Source organism: Gopherus evgoodei, chromosome 4, assembly GCF_007399415.2.
Source record: "Gopherus evgoodei ecotype Sinaloan lineage chromosome 4, rGopEvg1_v1.p, whole genome shotgun sequence".
Classification (NCBI taxonomy): Eukaryota; Metazoa; Chordata; order Testudines; family Testudinidae; genus Gopherus; species Gopherus evgoodei.
The window spans coordinates 92,164,642-92,181,791 of NC_044325.1; the positions used below are offsets into that span (position 1 = coordinate 92,164,642).

Here is a 17,150-nt window from a genome sequence, read left to right on the forward strand (position 1 = left end):
CAGTGTAGGGCATCTCTGTAATTAATCCCTTTATACCAACTGTTCCGGTTCCCTGCAGTGGAATAGTGGCTCTGTTCTCTTTTTGTCAGATTCACTGGGCTCTCTGGGCTATCCGGATCCCCTTTTTGTGCTGAATGATGTAAAGCTGGCATTGGAGGGGTGAGAGTCCCATATATGCCAACTTCACAGCCATCTTCCTCCCAAACAGAGGATGTTCTGCTTTGCCATTGTGTTCGGAGCCTTCTGCAACTTGATTGTCTTGGGAAGAATTTTACTCAGAGTACTGGTACTGGTTAAAACAAGGAGAAAGAAGTGAGGAGGGATAAAGACACAAAGCATGTTAACTATGAAGGAGGGTTGATGGAATTACTTTCTAATGTCCTTCTTGCTGCTTGCATGAGACACTCAGACCTGAGATAGTCTCAGTTCTTACTCTCACTCAGTGATGCAAGATCAGGTCCTAAGTGTATATTTAAAAAAATTAGCATAAGATTTTATAATCCTTTCACTTGTAAACAAAATAAAATAGGTAGTAGTAAAAATGATCCCCCATCCATACATACACCATAGCAAACCATTCTCATGTCCTGATTGACAAACCCTCACCCCCCACCGCCCATTGCTGACCAGTACTCTGAAATAACCAAGGCAGAAACTTATTACCAAAAATCTACAGTAGGTGTTACACCAGATCCAGTGCATAGGTGACTTCTTGTGTTAATCTGTTTTAAATCCTCTCATGATGATCTTTTCCTTGCTGTTTTAATTAGTTCTGAGGAAATGTCCAGCAGAGTGAATATGATAAATGAGTTTATTTACATATATTTACATTTCATTATTTACATTCCTTATGTAAAGTCTCATTGTCAAATTAATCACAGGCATAAATGTGTACAACTCCTGTTAACTGCATTAAAAGTTGTACCTGCTTTCACCAGGGGCTTAATTTTGTCCTTTGAGTGTATTAACAGTAGGCTTTCAAAATCCAATTGTCTGTAGTGATAGACCATTTTCAGTTCCTACTCTCACAGTTAAAACTTGTAAAGAGGACTGAGAGGGAAGGAAGATGAAAGGCAGGTATTAAAACAAAGAAGATTGCTGACAGAAAGAAGAATAATAAAAATGTATACTCAAAATGATTTACGACCTGCTGCATTGCCAATTACTTTAATATTAGTTTCCCTCTGGAGATACTGCGTTGGTTGAAAAAGTAATCAGCAACCAGCTGGAAAGTTTTTTTTTTGAGTTAAACTGCAGGGGGGGGTTAAAACAGAAAAAATAAACATCTCACTTATGAATCCAAACTACCTCTTGTTACATCTATAAAAAAATTGTTTAAAAATATTAATTTTAAAATAAAATAAAAATCCAAAGACGTGGAATGAGGTACCCCGCTGCTATTGACTTTTAATGATAGTTTCGCATCTAACTGCTTGTTGGGCCTTTGAAAATCTCTCCCAAAATGTTTAAGAATGGACCTTGAAAGGTCCATTTCTTGGAAGAAAAGACTCAACCCCACCAAAATGTTTGATCTATAAAAATGCAAGTGAATACATCTGGAGGAAAACAATCTGAAATTGAAATATTGACCAGGAAGGAGCAATGTATGAAACAGTAATAATAAGAAAATAGAAAGGTAGTGATGGGAAGGCCCTCAAAGTCATTGAGTCCAGCCCCCTGAGCCAAAGCAGGACCAAGTAAACTGTGACTGTGGCAAGGGAAAGGCTGGGCTGATTGGAAAGCAACCACAGCTGTGGCTGGCTTAATGAAGCCACAGGTGGCCTGTATAAAAGGCTGTGAGCCAGAGGCCCAGGAAACACATTCTGGGAGGGAGCAGGGCCTGACTGCCTGCAGAAAGGATAATAGGAGTGAAGCAGGGCTGGGGAGAGCCAGAGGAGCAGGGGAACTCCAGGCTGGCAGCTCCCCAGGCTGCAGGGCCTGGTCCAAGGCCCATAGAGGTACTGGGAGGCAGATGAAAGCAGCAGGTCTGAACCCCCTTGCCTATGATGAGTGGCTTTTACATTGTAGTCTACCCCAGGGAACGGGGACTTAGGGATGACTGGCAGTAGCCCAGACTGAGGCAAGGTGGGGATTAGAGGGTTGGTGGTTTCCCAGAGAGGGGAGACCCAGGGAGACTGGGTGGGGTATTGCCATGGGGCAGCTCTAGGGTAAAGGCCACTGGGGTCTGAGAGGGACACGGGACCAGCAACAAGTAGAACACCGGCCTGCAGGGGGTGCTCTGGGGTCTGGAAAAGAGCAAATTCCCAGGACACCAGCAAGAGGCGCCACAGGGGTGAGTCCCACATGGCCACAGACAGTTAGCTCCCATGTACTATGCACAGCACTTGTGTTAGTGCACTCTAGTAAATAGCCTTTTTCACAATTGCATCACATTGTTGAGACTGATTCAATTTGTGATCCACTGTAATGCCCAGATCCTTTTCAGCAGTACTGCCACCTAGCCAGTCCTTCTCAATTTGTAGGTGATTTTTTCCCCCTTCCTAAAGTGAAGTACTTCTTACTTTATTGTATTTCATCTAGTTGATTTCATACCAACTCTCCAATTTGTCAGTCATTTTAGGTTTTAACCTTCACCTCCAAAGTGCTTGCAACCCTCCCACTTGCTCTCATCTGCAGATTTTATAAGCCATGCTCTCCACTCCATTATCCAAGTCATTAATGAAAATATTTAATAGCACCACACCCAGGACTGACCCCTGTGGCACCACACTAGGTAAGACCTCCCAGTTTGACAGTGAACCTCTGTGTGTATGGTCTTTCAACCACTTCTGCACCCACCTGTAGAATTTCATCTAGACTACATTTCCTTAGTTTGCTTATGTAGGTCTGTATCAAAATCTTTATTAAGATCAATATCACATTTACTGCTTCCTCCATCCACTAGGCCACAGACCCTGTCAAAGAAGTAAATTAGGTTTAGGGGGAGGGATAGCTCCGTGGTTTCAGTATTAGCCTACTAAAGCCAGGGTTATGAGTTCAAATCCTCAAGGGGGCCATTTAGAGAATTGGGGTAAAAAATAAAATCTGTATGGGGATTTGTCTTGCTTGGTCAGGGGGTTGGACTAGATGATCTCCTGAGGTCCCTTCCAACCCTGACATTCTATGATTTGCTTTTGACAAGGCATAGCCAATACGGATTTAACTTTATTATGCTCTAGGTCCTTTCACACTGATGATTTTCTCCAGTATATTTTCAGGTATTGAAGTTAGGCTGACTGGTCTATAATTCCTAGATCCTCTTTGTTCCCCTTTTTAAAGATTGGTACTACATTTGCCCTTTGCCAATCCTCTGGGACCTCACCCATCTTCTATCATTTCTCAAACATAATTGCTAACAGTTCTGAGATTGCTTCAGTGACTTCTGTTTAAGTACTTAAGATAAATTTCATCAGGCCCTGCCAAGTTGAATACATCTAGCTTATCTAAATATTCTTTAACCTATTCTTTCCTTATTTTGATTTGCATTCCATCCCCATTTTTAATATTAATTGTGTTGAGTATGAGCACCATTAACTTTTTTTAGTGAAGACTGAAGCAAAATAGATGTTAAGCACTTTCTTTATCTTGATGTTTTGAGCTCTTCTTCCCTGCTAAATAAAAAACCTACAATTACCTTCATCTTTCTCTTGTTCCTAATGTATCTAAAGACCAACCTCTTATTGCCTTTTGGAATAGTGTTCCAAAGGCAGTGATGGAAGCCATATCTTTAAAGACATTCATAATAAGACTATAAATATAAAACACTAGAAAATAGCAGTCTGTATGGTTACTAGAATAGACTGGAAGATGTCTTTGATTGTTCTCATTTCCATATCTCATTGCAACTGCAGTGCACATATTATCATGTACTATTCTTTACTTAGGACTCCAGATGGTGCCATAGACTTTAGTGGGAGCAAAGCGCACATCTCAGAGAGCAGAAGTTGGCCTATAGGCATGTTTTCAGAAACCAGACTGCCACAGGGTACTCAACTGTTAATATATATTTATTTTATCACCCATTGCAGCCAGCTATTACAAGCACCGATATAATGTTTGTTAAAATTCACTGTCCATGGGATACGTTGTGCAAATATGCAGAAAGAATGAACATCAGGATGCCTTTCAGGTATTGTGGTAACTATTTTATTTTTAATGCTTTGATTTTCATGCTTTATATTTAACTGGTTTTCCTCATTTATTAAGGTAACATGGAGTCCCCTCCTATTATTCAGACGGAACAAAACCTGCCGCCTACTGCATTATAACTAAATTCCTCTCTTCTGATCTCTTCAAAAACAATAATTTTTAAGGCAAATTTTGGGGGTAAAAACATGGCTGATAGAGGCCACTGTATTTTCACATTTACCTACAGTAACTGTATCAAAAGCTTACTTTCTTAACAATCTCACATATCCCTGAAGAACTTACTGCTCAAAGCAAATCGTGCACATTATGCAAGACCTTTTATGGAGGTCCTTTTCATGGTCTCAAAAGATCTGTGGTTTGTGGTTTTAGGCTTAGGAGCACGGAATCTTCTTCTGAATGATGGATCACAGCCAGAGCTTGACTGGAATTATATCCAAAGGCAAGAGAAGTTACAGAGTCAACTAATATTCACTCTTTCAGAGATAAAACCCTGACATACTAGAGAAAGCCAGAGCTCTTGTGTTCCTGGAATTCTCTTCACTTCCTGTTTCCAGATTGATGATCTTCAGTCTCCTTATTTATTTAGATCTATACAAATGCTAAAAGGCAGCCTGTCCATAAACTCTAAACACTTTTTTTAACTTAAAAATTACAACATAAATGTATTCTTGCAGTACGTACAGAAATAGGTTATTTTTAATTTTATCTCCAGGAAACCAGTAGATGTAATATTCAATTCCCACACCCCTGCAACAATTCCCCATGCTCATAATTTCCCATCATTTTTAAATGCCTGGGGTAGGGGAGATGACCCTTGTACTGTGTGCTGAAACTCACTGGATCTGGGATACATCAGGCCAAGGTGGCAATCAAATTCCAAAGTGAGAGTGCCTCACTGAGAATGCCCTTACAGCAGATCCTTGTCACTTAAATTAGTGGGGCTCTCGCTCAAGTGTCTCTGCTGATTTCAACTATGACAGTATGGCATGGGGAGAGAGAGAGAATCCTTCATGTAAATAGGTCCAAAGCTTAGACTTCACCCAAAAACTCACAGGCAGCCTGTCTGTCTTCAACTGAAAATAGATTTGAGTACCCATCCCTACATTAAACCAGAGCATTATGAAATTTAAACTCTTTAACTGAATCTTTTCACAAATCCGTTTTCATAGTGAACAACTTGAGTAATAATCATTTGCCATGTGATTAAGGAAGATTTTTTGATACTGCTATATGTGCTTCTCTCTCACTTAAATGATTCATTGTTAACCTGTTCAAATATTCATTTTTCTCTAAATTTCAGGACCCTAACAAACTTTCTTTCTTGGCATTTTAAGACACTAAACAAAATGGGCTTTTTACCAGTCAACAAGAGCAGTCTATGCTGGGGTAGCACAACTGTTTTGGAACTAGTGCAGAAGCAAGAGGCTTCTACACAAATAACTCTGGTCTCCAAATGATCCCCCGAGTTCCACAGGGCAGGGGGGTGGGTTCAGCAGTCTGTTTTTGGAGAGCAACCCCATTGCTGACAATCAAGGAGAAACTCTCTGTGAGGGGATTCTCAGTTTTCCTCCCCCTGAGCAAGTTTTATCATATGAGAGGGACATCTGCCCTGGAATTCTAACTGAAGATTGGAATTCATTTAGATAGTTCACCAGTTATTAGTTGCTGTCTTCCCTTGTGATTGATGGGGAATATCACTGAATTTCCCAGTCAGCTACTGCAAACTGTACACATGGATTCCAATTTGTCTTATTAAGATGTTCTTCAGGGCTTCGAGAGTGTGAATTTATTCCCGTGTCTAGTCTTGATGAATCTGCAACTATTCTTGCACAAAGATAGGGATGTTCTGGATATTCTTTAATTTGTTAGAGATGCTGGCTCTGTCACCAGCAACTTGTTTCGGCTTTGTGCCAGATAACTGGTGTTTACTTCAGCAAGATGGGTAAAAAGCTCTTGGTAAAAATATAATAAAATGGGCTCTTAGAGCTAGTCAGCTGCCTGTCTGTCTTGTCATGGGGGCGTGATGCAGCCTAGTGGTCTGATTAGAGGAGTGACAGTTTGGCATTCTAATCCTGGTTCTGTTTGACTCCTGCTGCTGCATTGGCAAAACTACATGAGCCTGTTTTAATTGTCTTTACTAAATTGTGGAAGCAAAATAACCAATTTGCTTTTGCAAGCTGAGGTTGTGTATGTAAATTCAGGTCATTTCCCTTTTTTTTTTAAATCAAGACTTTATTAGGTGAGATTCTGATCTAACTGAAGTCAATTGTCTGAAATGTGAGGAAAATTTCCATGTTAAAAAAAAGAGATGATTATATTTTTTCTTAGCTGACAGGAATGTTGAGATCAAATTGGCTAATGTCTTTGGAGCACTTTTAGGATGAAAAGTGCAAGTTTTCCAAATTGTATTATTGCTAATTTAGGCTCAACACTCTGAAATATTTGAACAACCACCATCAAAAAACAAACAGAAAAGAAACAGTGCTTTTTGTTTTTGTTTTTTTAATTTGAGAGCAGAACTGAATAGTTGTCTGCTAGCTCTGATCTTGTCAGCAAGTGAGCCATCAACCAAAGGCAGAGGAGAGTGAATCAGTGACAGTGTGTGATTAATGCTCTCATTAGCAGTTCTGTAAACAACCCAGCCTTCTCATAACTGCTTATTTATTTCAATGAAAAACAAATTAATAAAAGAAGAGCATGGGAACTGATTAGTGTTTTATAGAAGGAATCATAGCTGGCATTCTACTCTGCCTTTGAAGTGTGATAGCTAGAACGGGAATTATACACAGCACGCAATACAGCATAAAAATAAACCACTACGTGACTAGTCCTGCAGCTTGGATGCTAGTTAAATTCACTTTGACTTTAAAAAAAAAAAAAAAGGGCAATATTTTGGGAGTCAGTGAGGTCATGTAATTTGGGCCTAGTCCTACATTTATGACTGTGACTTGAATGGGACTGCTAACATGCATAAAGTTACTCACATGCATAAACGTATTTGTTGGATTGGGTCCATTAATTGTATATTTCACTTTAATCATTTTTTCCATTTCCTAATACAGTTTTTTCTCCCATCTTGTTATTGTTAGAAAGACTTAAAGTACAATGATTATTTAGATATTTGATCTAGCTGATTTCCTTACTTTAGAGAGAAATTTATGAAATAAGGTCCAGTTCCTACAAATATTCATATACGCTAACAATTTTATTGGGGTCTAATTAGCAATTTTTTTAGGCAGGCATTCAAACCAACTTTTTAATAAAATTTAGTCTCTGACTCCCCCCCCCCCCCTTTTCTTTTGTTTCATAGCCATCGGTTCCTTGGCTATTACTTTGCTTTATTTCATTCATATTTCTTTCACTTCACATATTTGAAAAGTAGGTTCTAAAAAGCAAACTTACACTGCTTCCATACACAGAATATACATATATTAAACAGGCTTTTTTTTAAGTGCATACTTGTGCTGAAGTTTTACATAACCATTTTCTAAGCAGTTTTAACATATATTCTATATATTGTTGCTGAGGTAACTGCACTTCTCATCTCTTGAAGAGAGGTAGCCTTATTATACACCGGAATAATACAGTTATCTCCTAAAGTATGCTCTCTACTACCAGCAGATTCCTTCCCCTCCTCTCTGGCTTACCAAGAACTAAGGCTTTACCCATTCCCCAGCCTAGCCACCTACTCCCTTCCATCTGCATGGGAGAGGGAGTAGTGGCCCCACACAGAGGCTGCTTTTCCCGCTGTGCTTGACCCATGACGGATCAAGCCTCATGTGTTACATCCCCTTACTCTCCTGCTCAGCGATGTAAGAGTGTGTCACAATCCTGCTCTTTAATGATACCACTAGTAGGCATAGCCAAAAAGGCCGTGAATTCAGATAAAATATTCTCTCTCTCTAAACTCTGTCTTAAATACACATCTCCCATCAGAATAGGGTGACCAGATGTCCTGATTTTATAGGGACAGTCCTGATTTTGGGGTCTTTTTCTTATACAGGCTTCTATTCTCCCCTACCCCCATCTCGATTTTTCACATTTGCAGTTGGGTCACCCTATGTCAGAAGTCCCATTCAAATCAAGAGAATTACCCATGAAAGGGGGAAGTATTTGGCCCTAGACATAGCATAAATGTAGCCGAGAAGGACCAAAATCATTTATGTTTCCATCCCAAGGGACTACCCAAAGTCCCAGAGCCTGTTCTCAGTGAAGTCAATGCAAAACTGCAAACTAACTCTACTGATAAAAAGTACTTCAGTGCATACTATGTATTACTACTACAGCTAGGTGTGGCGGGGGGGGGGGAGAATTTGGCTGAAACAATTTTTTTCATGGAAAAATGCAAATTCAGGTTGACTGAAACAGCAAATTTGTTGTTTTCAGCCAATTATTTGTCTGAATGGGGAAAAAAAACATTTTGTAAATGTTGAAATGTATGGAGTATTCTGGGTGGGAATATTTTTCCTAATCTCTTATATGAAGCGGAATAACTTCAAAGAAATACTTCAGTAGTCACAGAGCTGGGTCTAACTAAATCTTTCATTTAACCCAAATTGAAATTTTTCCCACTTTTTTCAACTTGCTGATAAATCTGAAAAAAATCTGTTTTTGTTCCACCTGAACCAAAAGGTTTTTTCGTTTCTGTCCCCTTAACCCTGGCCAAGGAACCACCAGTAAACCAAAAAATCAGTTATTTGCCCAGCTTCTTTCTGACAATTGATCTTTGAGGCTCAGTTTGGTATGTAATGTAAAAAGAAAAGTGATACATGAATAGTTATCAGTAAGGTTTTTTAATGCTTTGACATTTCAATATTTTCACATGATTACATTAGGGATCATAAATTATTTATACTTATGTTTTTAATGGGATATGCCTGAATGTTCTATTAAAGAAACATGTTGCATGCTTAAAAGATATGTCTGAGAGGCTGCAGCTTAGCCATATAATATTAAAACTTGAGCAAAAAGATGTTCATGCATGCGCAACAAATATCTTCTGTAAAACAGAAATTACAATACGTATGAGTAAATGACCTATTTCTGTAGCTCAGCTGGACCCCTTCTGAGTGGAACAGTTAAGGGTAATTAAAGGTAACAAAAGAAGTCATGTTTCTTAACTATAATATCAAAAAAAATCTTTAACTTCTGTGGTTTCTGTGCTCCCTTTGCAACTCTGTTTAGTAACATCACTAATCAGGCTGCGAAGTACCTAAAAAGTATTCTAGGTTGTGACGTTACCATCCGATGAGGATCTCACTTGTTTAACATCCAGAACTGAAGTATTATTTTTTATGTTTAATATTCCTGCAAAAATACTTCTTGAAAATTGGCTAAAAAGAGTTTAGCCATTTATTTTTAGTACTGATAGTCAAAAACATTGCTTTACTCTTATCTTAATACACAGTAGCATAAAGTAGGCAACTTATACCCTTTGGTGACTTGTATGTACAAAGTAAGGCCATGATCCAGCAAATTGATTCATACAGGCAGTACCCTACATGAGATTGCAGGATCAGGGCCTAAGTCACTTGCAAAATTGAAAGGTTTGAATTGAGAGAGGTAAATTGAATGGAGAGAGGTAAATAGTGGTATCCTCCAAGGGTCTGTCTGGGACCAGTCCTATTCAACATACTCATCAATGATCTGGGAAAAAGGGTAAACAGTGAGGTGGCAAAATTTGCAGATACTACATAAGATAGTTAAGTCCCAAGCAAACTGCAAAGAGCTACAAAAGGATCTTGCAATACTGGATGACCAGGTAACAAAATGGCAGATGAAATCCAGTGTTGATAAATGCAAAGTAATGCACATGGGAAAACATTATCCCAACTATACATATAAAATGATGGGGTCTTAATTAGCTGTTAGCACTCAAGAAAGATCTTGGAGTCATTCTGGATAGTTCTCTGAAAACATCCACTCAGTGTGCAGTGGCAGTCAAAAAAGCGAACAGAATGTTGGGAATAGTTAAAGGGATAAATAATAGGACAGAAAATATCATGTTGCCTCTATATAAATCCATGGTACGCCTACATCTTGAATACTGTGCAGATGTGGTCACCTATCTCAAAAAAGAAATATTGGAATTCGAAAAGGGTCAGAAAAGGGCAACAAAAATTATTAAGGGTATGGAACGGCTTCCATATGAGGAGAAACTAATAAGACTGGGACTTTTCAGCTTGGAAAAGAGATGGCTAAGGGGAGATATGATTGAGGTCTATAAAATCATGACTGGTGTAGATAAAGTAGAAAAGGAAGTGTTTACTACTTCTCATAACAAGAACTAGGGGTCACCAAATGAAATTAATAGGCAGCAGATTTAAAACAAATAAAAGGAAGTATTTCTTCACACAATGCCCAGTCAACCTGTGGAGCTCCTTCCCAGAGGATGTTGTGAAGGCCAAGACTATAACGGATTACAAAAGAACTAGATAGGTCCAACAATGGCTAATAGCCAGGATGGGCAGAAATCGTGTCCCTAGCCTCTGTTTGCCAGAAGCCGTGAATGAGCGACAGGGAATGGATCACTTGATAATTACCTGTTCTGTTCATTCCCTCTGGGACACCTGGCACCGGCCACTGTCAGAAGACAGGATACTGGGCTAGCTGGACCTTTGATCTGCCCAGTAGGGCCATTCTTATGTTCTTATGTAAAGGTTGCTTGGTATAGAGGGAGGGGGCATGTAGAGCAGTAGTGGGAAGTGAAACAAATATTTTGCCTCAAATCTGTATGTGTATTGTTTCAAGAATAACTGTTCTCTGTGAAGATTTCATAGGAAATTACATGACTTTTTCCCTCAGAAGTTACTGTACCCAGTGAAAAGAAGAGAGAAGAGAACTGAAATATAAAAACAATTTGTTCCAGTTACTGCTTAATGAATCTTGGGTCCATATACTTCTCTTGATTTGCATGCAAAATGGTAATGGATGTCGATGAGTCACATGTACAGATTTAAGACAGTGTATATAGCCTTTAATGCAGAACTAAAGCAACTGCTATTTTTGAAAATGAGTCCTGTAGAATTAAAAAAAAAAATTAAGGGCCATATCTTAATAGTTTTTTGGACAAAACTTGTATTATCTTTATTGAGAATTCAGTGAATGAATCAGTAGTCGGACATGGCCCAGCCTATATAGATCAGTCGTATCAAAATTTAGATTCATTTTTCAAGAGTCATGATATGAACCATTTCAAATTTGAACAGATACACAGATCAGAATATCCTTAATGAATTACTGTATTTCAATTTAAAGATGTTTTTCATATAAATGTGCATGGTATGTGTTCTTATATAATGTGGGAGTCCTTTTCAACTGTCTTACTTGATTGTTCTCAGATGACTTCTGCTGTTCTTTCAGGAAAAAGTGTTATTACACTGACTGGAGGAGCAAAACCATGGGCAGGTTGGTGGGTGATGCATAGCTTCTAATCTTGCATATAGTCACCTGCTAAAGATTAGCAGTTGTAAATTTATCCAGAGCAACTAAAACCATTACATTTGATTCATGGAAACTCAAAAATGCATTAACACAAATAATACCTTAAAATAGTCAGCTGTTACATGATGCAGTACAGTACCTCTTTGCCAGTTCTCACTTTGCAAGTGAAATACTTCTCATTCCAAAACAATGGCCTCATTTAGTCTATCAGAGATTTAATATCAAAGACAGCATTGCAGTGAGGCCTGTGGTTACTAAAATTTCATTGTTGCTTTACAAAATGTACTTTTTATTAGCACATTATGCCTTGTATTAATCAAAACCAAACTTCAGTTGTTGAACTAGGAACCTGAGCCCGCAAATACACACAAGGTTCACTTTATGCCCTTGAGTAAAGGCCTAAATTAAAGTTCACTTTGTGATGCAGTATCCTTGAGCTTTTGTTTCATATATTTGATGGCTAACAGTAATATTCAGTAAAGGGTCTTTGACTCACTGCGTGAGTTAGCAAGGTTCTACTATATTTCCAACATACGCTCCATTCTAGCATTATTGGTTGTTAATTTTCCATAGAGAAGCACTCACTTGTAGAAATGGTATCCTCAAGAGCTGGTAAGACGTATTGCTCTGTTCCAAAATTTAAGTGCCAATTGGAACAAGCTTATGAGATTTCTAGACTAATTTCCATAACAAAAATGTGTCCTAATGCTTATAAGTAAGCTTGGATGGATTAGTTTTGCATCAGCAAATGTTGATAAACATCAATTTCACCCATACACACACATACCAACAGAAATATTTCCATCGAGTATAATCAAAATTTGTAGAGAGACAAAGTAAGTAAACTGCAGCTTAAGAAATTATTGAAATTTGATTTAAGGTTTTTATTTGGTATGTTTTGATATGTAATGTTGACAATTTATATTGTAACAGTAATAAAGCTCTAACTTTTTGAATCTCAACATCTATTATCATTGAAAAATTTTCTAATTCCCCATAATTTCCTGCAACTGTGAAAATTTAAATAGATAAATTTTAAAAGCTTAAAACCTATAACTTTACACAACTGTGAAAATTTAAATTGATAGAATTCTCAAAAATGCTTAAAAATAGACATTAATATCCATTGAAATTATAAAAAAATTACTGGAATTCTGCTAACCGTATTAATCAACCAAATATCTACATTTGCTTGGCAATTAATTATTACACTATAGAGCCTCCAAGAATGCAAATCCTGCCAGAGTTCAGTTTCCTGTGCAGAGTTCAGTTAACATGTTGTTGTTTGTGCCAGACCACCAGTTAACCAAAATAAATTCAAACTATCACTGAATTGTAAAATTTGGTTTATAAATCCAGTTTCAATAGTAATATTATACAGAAATAATTTATAACATAAATTTACAACTGCTTTTCTCCTTTCCCCGTCATGCATGTGCTTGCTTCATTTTAGTGTACAATTCAAAGCAAACCACTTACATTTTTGTAATATTAAAGCAAATGTAACAGGGCTATGCCATAAAACAAACTTAGTTCAATACTGAATTCTTCCTGGGATTTCGGAGTGTAATAACTTGGATCCTAGGTGGATTTATGATTCCCTTTAGTAACACAGGTATCTATAATATGGAGTTGAAATCAACCCAGTTTCTAAGAGTGGAGTAACAAACAATATTGCCATATTTGCACTCAGGATGGAATTTTTATCCAGGTCAAATTGGCAGAGACCTTGGGGTTTTGGAGGGAGGGCAGGGGTGGTTGTTTTTTTTTTACCTATTTCACAGCGTGGAGCAAGACAGTCACTTGCTGGTTTGAACTAGAGTAAATCATGCATTATCTGTAATTTGAAGTCTTTAAATCAAGATTTGAGGATTTTAGTAAATCCACCCAGCAGTTATGGGTAAATTACAAGAGTGGGTGGGTGAGGTTCTGTGGCCTGCGATGTGCAGGAAGTCAAACTAGATGATCATGATGGTCGCTTCTGACTTGAAGTCCATGAGAACTTTAACATCAGAGACAAACACACTTACATGTTTCATTTTTATATGAAGTTTGTTTTGTGAGAAATTTTTAAAAAACAGGGGAGGGAAGTTAAATATTTTGCTGGGGGTTTTATTCCAGCATTTTAAGAGAGCAAACCTTTTTGAAAGAATTGCGTGCGAACTTTTACTGTTGAAAAGTCCAAATCTAAATAAAAAAACTAATCCTAAAAATTCACACAACACAAATTTTGAAAAATTGTTATATTTTTTTCAGTATGTGTGCATCACTGTCCATATTATCATAATAAATCTATAGATTGACAAACTGTGACCTATGAACATAAAAGTAGTCATAGGAATGACTGTTCTATTAAAATTTTGAAATTAACAGGTAGAGTGCACAAGAACTAGAATAAAAAAACTACATTAAAATTAATATTTCTCATCACTGCTACTTCATTTTTAAATGAAAGATTATAGTTTACTAGACAGTTTTGCATACTGGGGTCAAATTCTAATCTCAGATGTATCTGCACAGACAGGATTTGATTTTTAATGCCAGTGGTGTCAGATATCTTTAAAAATTCATGTTGATATTAATGTATTAGGACTAATTCTGTACATATTCCACACCTATTCAGTCCTGTGGGACTTACTCATATATAATCACTGCAGAATTGGACCTGTTGTTTAGGAAAGTTCTGTGCATGCACATACTTCATTTTTGTCATCCCAAATTTACTTCAAAATTGGCATATTAAAGATATGCAAAATGGGTAATTTTACTTCACAGTCTTTATCCATGGTGAAATACTGATGTTTCCTGCAGCAAAATGGCAGCTCTTGGAGTAGAGCAATGGAAACAGGAGTGTGGTTTATTTTTTATGGTGAAATAAGGATCTCTCCTTGCAAAAACTGTCAGTAATTCTAGCTTTAAAAAATGCATTTGCCAGTTAGTGAACCCCAATATTTTGTACATCTCTCTGTAGTATATGGCTTTAGGGCCTGATCCAGTTTTCATAGAAGTTAATTGGAGTCTTTCCATTGACTTCAGTGGGAGTTGGATTGTGGTTATGACAGATCTTAAACTGGTATAAACTGCCATAATTCCATTACATTTAATAGAACTATGCCTGTTTACACTAGCTGAGGATCTAGTCCAGTGGTCTCCAAACTTTTTTGATTGCGCACCCCATCACTAAAAAAATTTTGAGCGTGCACCCTCTGCTCCTGGCTGAACTGTCGAAGCAAAAAAAAAAAAAAAAAAAAGGCTCCTTGGACTCCCGGCTGAACTGTTGAGGGATGTGGGGGGAGAAAAAAGTGGCGCTGCTCTGGTGGCACTCCTCCTGCCGTGCACCCCAAACAATCCTCTTGCGCACCTCACTTTGGAGACCACTGATCTAGTTCATAGTGTATAGATAACCATCCTTACTATGTATATTTTGTAAATAAAGAATGTAATAAATTAAGAGCTGTTACGGGGTCCAATCCTGCAAGTTCTCCATGAATCGGACTTCCATTGTAGTCAATGGAATGCTTACAGGATCAGAGCTCTATTGTCTATCTGATCAAAATCTGTGTTGTTACCAGCTCATTTATTAAATCACTCAATTAAAAGAATACGTACCTGATCATGATGTTCTTTGTTCTGCCACTCATATCTCCACATGCTACAGGAACAGCAAGGTCGTACTCTATAAGGCTAAATACTTCATACTTTAAAAGTCTGCAAGTAAATACATTGCAACATATAAGCACTTATCAGATATTGTTTGAATTCTCCTAGACTTCAGACAAGATGACCTACAATATTTTTGTTTGGTTTTTGTGTCTGATTTTTCAGAAAGACTAATTTTTTTTCTTTTAAGACTACTATTGAGGAAAAAACCAAAATAAATTCTACTATACACACAGCAAAATGTTTACATAATATTTTAATTCTGGTTTAGGCCCACAAAATCTAGGCAGTTATTATAATTCATAACATAGTTGCCATCTTTAATTGAAATTTTTACTAGAGCTGGGCAAAATTTTGCAGATTAATAGTTCGATTTCTGAAAAAAAAATCACTTTAGGGTCTATATAAACTAATTGTGAATTCTAGGCCAATTTGGTGAATTGTTCTGGCTGAAGAAAATCATTGGAAATGTATGTTTCAACAGTTTGAAAATTAAATGATTTGACTTTGTTTCAAAATGATATTTCATTTTGAAATTTAAGTAGATGGACTAAAAGGGCAGGGTTAAAACACCTGAAAATGAAACCAAATGGGAAAAATTTCAAATTAATCTTTGAAATCAAATGAATCTGAATAACCCCTGAACAAAAATCAATTATTTGCTCAACTTTAGTTTTTACTTCTAAGTATTAGAGAGGATACATTCCAGTCTTCCTTCATCAGAAGTCTGCAGAATTGAAAATGACCTAGCTTACATGTGAGTTGCAGTAACTGGGTATTCTGGTGCTTTATGTACTTAAGTTGTATCCTTGATTTGTCCCATTGTGTATGAGTTTGGTAACATGCAGGGTTTTTTTATGTTCAACAACATCTGAATTTTGGAGCACTGAACGATTTATTGATCATAATAGCTTTTCCTGGCTATGATATAGGCATGTATAGCTTTGTGATTTGTTTGGTTTATTTACTTCAGTATCTACTACAGAATAAATTATATATTTATCTGTTTATTTTTTGTTAGAGAGTTTCTCCACAAGCCCTATAAATAACATATAAATAAATGGAGACCTGGGTTTCTTTCAGAACCTATTTACTTTGAATCTCTATATCATCCTTTGCAGGTCTAATGTTGATAAACACATGGTAGAGCCAATTTTGAACAAAATAACTGCTGCTGTTACCCTTTTCATAAATTTTAATCCTAACAGCTGGATACTGCAAACCCTTAGCCTGACTTGACTTAAAAGAAGCTAATTAGGAAAGTAATCACTACTCAAATGAGCAAGACTTTTTAAGGTCCGCCCATAAAAGCCTTCATGCAACACAGACATCTACGAAACTCAAGTTAGACAATGACACTTGGTTGCCTAGCAAGTTTATAAGACACCATTAGCAATCACAAATTATACAAAAAAGAATTAATGTAAAATTGCAGAAAAGGCAGTGTGAGTTGAATAGACTCTGATAGCTCCTGTCCTCACATATGGTAATTGGCTAGTAGCAGGTAGCGTGGAATGTCTCAGTACATACAATGTTATACTCTGAGAATGCAGACAACTTAGCTGATTCACCATTAAGAAGAAACTTTTTCTTTCTATTTTGTAAGTGAATTTAATGCTAATGTAAGATGTCTGACTGGTGTATTTGCAGGTGTAATCCTGGAAATTGGAATAGTCTTTGTTCACAAGGCAGGTTCAGCAGAAATACAATTTGCCTACTAATGTGCCTTAGCCCTGATGAAGAGAACTTCCTCTAGATGTAAAATAGTTGTCTGGAAATGCATCCTTTAACCTTCCACTGACAAGTATGCTAACTGTGATGCTAATATGTTTTTACTGATATGGACATTGGCCCTCACTCAGTTGCACAGCTATTAGGTTATAAAGATATTACCAGCT

At 37.2% G+C, this 17,150-nt stretch overlaps 1 protein-coding gene across 3 annotated transcripts in view; it reads left to right on the forward strand.

Annotated features, from left to right (window-relative positions):
- Positions 1-17,150, forward strand: part of ANO3 (anoctamin 3) — a 403,783-nt gene that overhangs the window by 300,331 nt on the left and 86,302 nt on the right. For all 3 annotated transcript variants that reach the window (XM_030560189.1, XM_030560192.1, XM_030560190.1), the window contains 2 exons: positions 4,029-4,129; positions 11,512-11,556. In XM_030560189.1, coding sequence (XP_030416049.1) covers positions 4,029-4,129; positions 11,512-11,556 — 146 coding nt within the window. The remainder of the gene's footprint in view (positions 1-4,028; positions 4,130-11,511; positions 11,557-17,150) is intronic.